We start from the raw sequence: 5,970 nt of genomic DNA on the forward strand, positions 1-5,970 counted from the left end.
ACTGGAGCCCTCTCTGGGCTAAACTCGGGGACTGGAGCCCACTCTGGGCTGGATTCGGGATCTGGTGCCCACTCTGGGCTGGATTCGGGATCTGGGGCCCACTCTGGGCTGGATTCGGGATCTGGGGCCCTCCGTGGGCTAAACTCGGGAACAGGAGCCCACACGGGAGCGAGCTCTGGGGCTGGAGCCCACACGGGAGCGAGCTCTGGGGCTGGAGCCTACACGGGAGCGAGCTGTGGGGCGAGCTCTGGGGGAACGGGCACTTGAGGGTGCTCTGGAAGGCACTTACGAGGAGCGGGCACTGTAGGGCACACGGGAGCGAGCTCTGGGGCTGGAGCCGACAGCCTTTTCCTCAGGTTCCTCTTTTAATTTGTGGTGAATTAGGCAGTTGCTGTCGGCTGAGGGCTTGACTTCGGAGCGGCCCGGCGAACTTGACTCAGGAGCGGCCGGCAGGCTTGTGGGAGCTGCGGCGGGCGGGCTTGACAACGGCGTGGCCGGCGTTTCTAGGCTGAGGACAGAGACGGTGCTGGGAGGAGATGGGTGGTCGGAACATTTGGCCGGGTATGTGGAGGGTCCTGGCGAGGGGTGAGCTGGCGAGGCCCAGTGCTTCTCGGGGAGGTAATGGGTGATGATCGCTCTGAACCTCTTCTACTTTGAGACTTACACCATTTAAATAAAGGACATGATTAACCAACTCGATCAGGGGAAAACTGTACGTGGGAAGATCGCAGCCGATTATGTCATCATCCAGCCCCAGCCGAAAACAGACACAGAGCGGCGTCAAACCAGATCACCTGGTTGGAGAGCTCTAGGAACTCCTCTACTTACCTCTCCAACTGCCGACCACCCTGCCGCAGATACCAAAGCCTGTCTTCAGCTGCAGTCATCTTGTTTGGTCGGATCTTCTGTCACGGTGTGTCTTGCTGGAAGCACGTGGGAGGCATGAATAAACTTTAACTGTCTTTAATGATGAAAACGCAGGGGAATAATCCAACATAGGAAAAGCACAAACACACGTAACTAACGAGTAGATCCGACAAAGGAACAGAGAGCAAACAGGAACTTATATACACAGGATAATAAGGAACTCAACACAGGTGCAAGGAATCATAAAGCAATCAAACTAAACAAGAACAAGAAAAAGACCATATAAGGAAACACAGGAAGAACTACGGGGGTAAAACGGATCCAAAAGACTGACAGTATCATTATAATATAATCAAAATAATAAATTATACAAAAAAATACTCCCCCCCCCACAATAATGTTTTCTTTTAATTGAAGAACATGCAGTTCTTGAAACTTCTCTAGTCACAAAATGAATCATAGTTGATTATTTTAATACAATATTACATAATATATCAATACTCCCAGTGTTCCTGTTAATAAAAAAGTTAGCCAATATGTAAATAAAAACAAGCCAATATGTTGGCCATCGTGGGCCCTTCAGTCAAAAAGCTTGAGAAGCACTGGATTAAACTATTAAGACTGATTTTTAACCTTTACAATTTCTATCTTTTTTTCTGTATTTTGCATGTTTTAACTTCTTTGTCTAGCTTGTACTAACTATTTCTTCTCTAATCTCTAGCGGTATTTCTCCTGCAGTGTTGTCTGTGGATGTCCTGTGAATGTCACGGAGCTTATGAACCTCCTGCTCTTTTCATCCTAATTAATCCTTGCACTAACGAACAGCATCGGCTTCAGCTTCTGGTGCTGAGCTTGTTTTGTCTCCTGAAGGAGCAGTGCAGCCATCAGGGGGACGACGCTCCTCTGCAGGAGACTCTGGAGGAGAGTAAGGGCGAGCGAGACCCGCGGCCTTCAGAGGTGAGAGAGACACTCAACACCTGCATGATCTGCTGAGCTTCAGAGCGGCTCACCGTTGATTTCCTCTCGCAGTCGGTCATGATCGATCTGGTGGATATATTCGGTCCCACGCCTGCCGCGCAGGTCAGCGACGACCCCTGGGACGCCCCGCCCACCTGCTCCGTGAACTCTGACCCCTGGGAGTCTGTCGGTCAGTGATGAGCGCTCTCAGTACTGTGAATCACAGTCCGTCAGTTATAATAAGAGTTCACGATTCCTCAACATCACTGCATATATCTTGCGGTCACAGTGCGAACACTTCTAAAAATGATGATTTACTAGTATTTTGATAACCTTTTAATGTTAAACATTTTAACATTAATATTTAACATTGTTTCAGCGTTTTGATCAATGTTCAAGCAACAACTGACATTATTTCAAACACGTTTCAACGTAGAATGTCAGTCAAGTAAAATTTACTTTAAAATGTACAACTTTCATGTATCAGTGTTTTGTTAACCCTTTAAATCTATTTAGCAATAAACATAGTTTAAGAATGTTTTTATCTACACTGAAACTGACATTAACTGAGATTATTTCCACCACATTTCAACGTAGACGGTTGGTCAAGTAAAATATCTAAAAATTATGTAAACTGTAAAACTGGAGAAAAAAACTTTTTAATGAGTTATTTAGTCTTTTTTGACTTCCCAGTCACAATTTCATCATTCATTCATGGGTTAATCAATGTTATAGATGTTGATTTGTTCTTAAAAAGTAAAAAGGTCAAAATAAACGTATCCCAAAAATTGATTGTTTTAAGGATATTTAGACTTTGTATTTGAGAAGACAAAAATACTTTTTCACAGTGCACTGAGGATGTTTTTTTTTTTAAACGTGGTTTCAACGTCTTATTTTTCATACAGATCTTGTTAAAATGTTGTTAAAAAGTTGATTCATCAATATTTTGTAAACCTTCTAAAACTATTTGCCATTAAATGTTGTTTCAACAAATTTTTATCAACATTGAAACAACAACTGACATTATTTCAACCGCATTTCGAACATTGGTCAAGTAAAAATATCTTTAAATTATCTTGCGGTCACAGTGTGAGCGCTTCTTTAGGTTTTTTTATTTAAATGTAAAAAAAATTTACATTTCAACATTGATTTATTAGTGTTTTGTTAACTGGTTAAAACTATTTAGCATTAAAAGTTGTTTCTGCATTGTTTAAATATTTCAATAAACATTGAAATAACAACTGACTGATTATTTGAACCACATTTCATGGTAGAACGTAAAGATATAAAAAAAAATACATTTTGTTTTGGGGGGTTTTCGATATTTTAACTCCACAGTAAGACAAAAATATTTAAAGGATTCTTTGTGCGGATGTATTTTGATTTGGTTGTTTGATTCAGCTGTAGTTAAGTCTAGTAACCCGGTGGCTGATAGTCCCTGGACGGCCCGCTCTTCCTCCAGTAGCCCCGCCCACCCATGGGGAACCCACCAATCACCTCCTGACCCCTGGGATGCCCTGCCTTCAAACTCCACCTCTAACATAGATGAAAAAGCCTGGAGGAGCCCAGCGCGACCAGGTACAACACCTCATGTTAAAAACCAAAGTGAGATACATTTTGATTTGTAATTGTGACTTTTTATCTGAAACTCGCAAAAACTTTTTTTCTCAGAATTGCGGGTTTATATCTTGCAGTTATTATTTATTTGAAACTTGAAATTGCAAGAAGATAGGCACCATTTTTCACTTTAAGTAAATATTTGTAGTGCTAGAGATCCATCTCTAGATTCTTTGCACTTCATTCCAGTGTCGAGTGTGAAGGACCCATTTACTATTCCAGAGGAGGAGGAGCTTAGAGTGGAGGGGGAGGAGCCTATAGTGGAGCAGGCGGAGCCAAACCGAGTGTTCAGTCCTCGCTGTGAGAGTCCTGCAGGTCCTCATCACACCAAACCAGACCCTCTTCACAATCGTTTTCCTCTCTGAGTCAAGCTGAAGCTCATTCACATCTCTCATTTCAGATGCTGATCAGTTCGGCGAGTTGGTGGTGGGTGTTCAAGTGAACGGACGGGGGAATGACAGTCCAGAGACCTTTGACCTCTCTCGTCTTGGGCCTCCTCTGGACGCAGTGAGCCCTAGACAGTGCCGGACCCCTGAGGCGTTCCTCGACCCCACTGCTGCCTCCCTCGTCAACCTGGACACGCTCATTCCCACCAACCCACCGGTCAAGAGCAAAAACCCCTTCCTGTCAGGTAGGAAAACACACACTCAGACACGCTTATTATTTTGGGGAATTTATATTTTTCTTAAATGCTTTTGAAGCCAAATACTTTTATTTCAAACTGAGTACTCTTAAGCACTTACATTTCCAGTGCAAAATCACTCCTTACAATTTAATTTAGACCTTAAAAGAACAATTAGCATATTTTGCAGGTCATCATGACTTGCATTTTATATATATAAAAAAAAGCTTTTTGAATGTCTTTTTTTATCAGATATAATAAATAATATATTTGATTTGTTTTCTTAACGTTCACCTTTTCAGCATTGAGTAAATAGTGATAAAAAGAGTTGTTTTACAAAGTTGCTTTAATGAGAAAATCTACATTTTGTCAGTATATTTTAAAGAAAAACATTTTGTTTTAAAATATATAAAAGTGAGGTGAATGCACAATAGTTATTTATTTATTTTAGGCATTGATCTAACACAATTTAATGAGATTTATGCTTAAAACCAGTGAAAACAATTTGCCATTGGAAAAGAAGAAATAAACTCAATTTAAGATAAATAGATTATATAAAAAGTTTTAATATATCATGCAGTTCTGGTTCTCAGGTATATGAAGTTTGGGATAAGTAAGTTTTTTTTCCTCTTTTTTTTCTCAGAGAAATATGTTTGTTCATCAAGGATGTATTAAATTGATCAAAAGTGTCAGTAAAGACATGTGTAATGTTACAAAATATTTATATTTCTCATAAATGCTGTTTTTTTTACTTTCTGTGAATCCTGAAAAATTTCCACAGAAATATTGGGCAGCACAACTGTTTTCAACATTGATAATAATCAGAAATGTTTCTTAAGCAGCAAATCAGCATATTAGAATGATTTCTGAAGGATCATGTGACACTGAAGACTGGAGTAATGATGCTGAAAATTCAGCTTTGATCACAGATATAAATGACACTTTAACAGATATTCACATAGAAAACAGTTATTTTAAATTGTAATAATATTTCACAATGTTACTGTTCTTACAGTATTTTTAATCAAATAAATGCAGCCTTGTTGGGCAGAAGAGTCTAATGATATATTGTGACCCGTGCAGGTCTGAGCACACCATCTCCCACAAACCCCTTCCACTGTGAGCAGCCCAGACTGACTCTGAATCAGATGCGTCCTCACTCCACGTCGCCGCTGCCGGCTCACGCTCTGTCCTACAGTGCCTCCCTCCCTCTGCCTGTCCTGCAGCAGAACCCCCAGACTCTGCCCTCGTCCTTCACACAGCCGCCCCACGGCCTGCTGGACCTGCCCAGCAACCTGCCGCAGCCACTGCTGCCCCTCACACCCTCCACCCGACAAACACAGCACCCCGGCCAAAGCCACAACCCCTTCCTCTGAGGAACCGCAGTTTCCTCTGAAACTGGATTGCAGCAATTCGGTTTCAGTGTGAACTGACTGAAAGGCTGACTTAAAGCCAAAAGAATGGGAAACGGTGACTGAAACTGGATTATAGTGATTCGGTTTCAGTGTGAACAGACTGAAGAACTGATTTAAAGTAAAAAAAAATGGGAAATGGATACTGAAACTGGATTACAGCAATTTGGTTTCAGTGTGAACAGACTGAAGAGCTGATTTAAGGTCAAAAGAATGGGAAATGGAGACTGAAACTAGATTATAGTGATTTGGTTTTAGTGTAAACAGGCCGACGAGCTGATTTAAAGCCTAAAGAATGAGAAAAGGATACTGAAACTGGATAACAGCAATTTGGTTTCAGTGTGAACAGACTGAAGAGCTTATTTAAAGTAAAAAAAATGGGAAATGGATACTGAAACTGGATTACAGCAATTTGGTTTCAGTGTGAACAGACTGAAGAGCTGATTTAAAGTAAAAAAAATGGGAAATGGATACTGAAACTGGATTACAGCAATT

General features: G+C 41.2%; 1 protein-coding gene across 1 annotated transcript in view; it reads left to right on the forward strand.

Annotated features, from left to right (window-relative positions):
* LOC107659741 (epsin-3) overlaps positions 1-5,495 on the forward strand; it is a 22,289-nt gene extending 16,794 nt beyond the window's left edge. Inside the window, exons 4-9 of the mRNA XM_016448773.1 lie at positions 1,589-1,824; positions 1,897-2,014; positions 3,226-3,402; positions 3,631-3,756; positions 3,842-4,072; positions 5,147-5,495. Of these exons, the coding sequence (XP_016304259.1) occupies positions 1,589-1,824; positions 1,897-2,014; positions 3,226-3,402; positions 3,631-3,756; positions 3,842-4,072; positions 5,147-5,439 (1,181 nt within the window). The 3' untranslated portion in view covers positions 5,440-5,495. The remainder of the gene's footprint in view (positions 1-1,588; positions 1,825-1,896; positions 2,015-3,225; positions 3,403-3,630; positions 3,757-3,841; positions 4,073-5,146) is intronic.
* The last annotated feature ends 475 nt before the right edge of the window (positions 5,496-5,970 follow it).

This window comes from Sinocyclocheilus anshuiensis, unplaced genomic scaffold, assembly GCF_001515605.1.
Source record: "Sinocyclocheilus anshuiensis isolate Anshui unplaced genomic scaffold, SAMN03320099.WGS_v1.1 scaffold968, whole genome shotgun sequence".
Taxonomy (NCBI): domain Eukaryota; kingdom Metazoa; phylum Chordata; class Actinopteri; order Cypriniformes; family Cyprinidae; genus Sinocyclocheilus; species Sinocyclocheilus anshuiensis.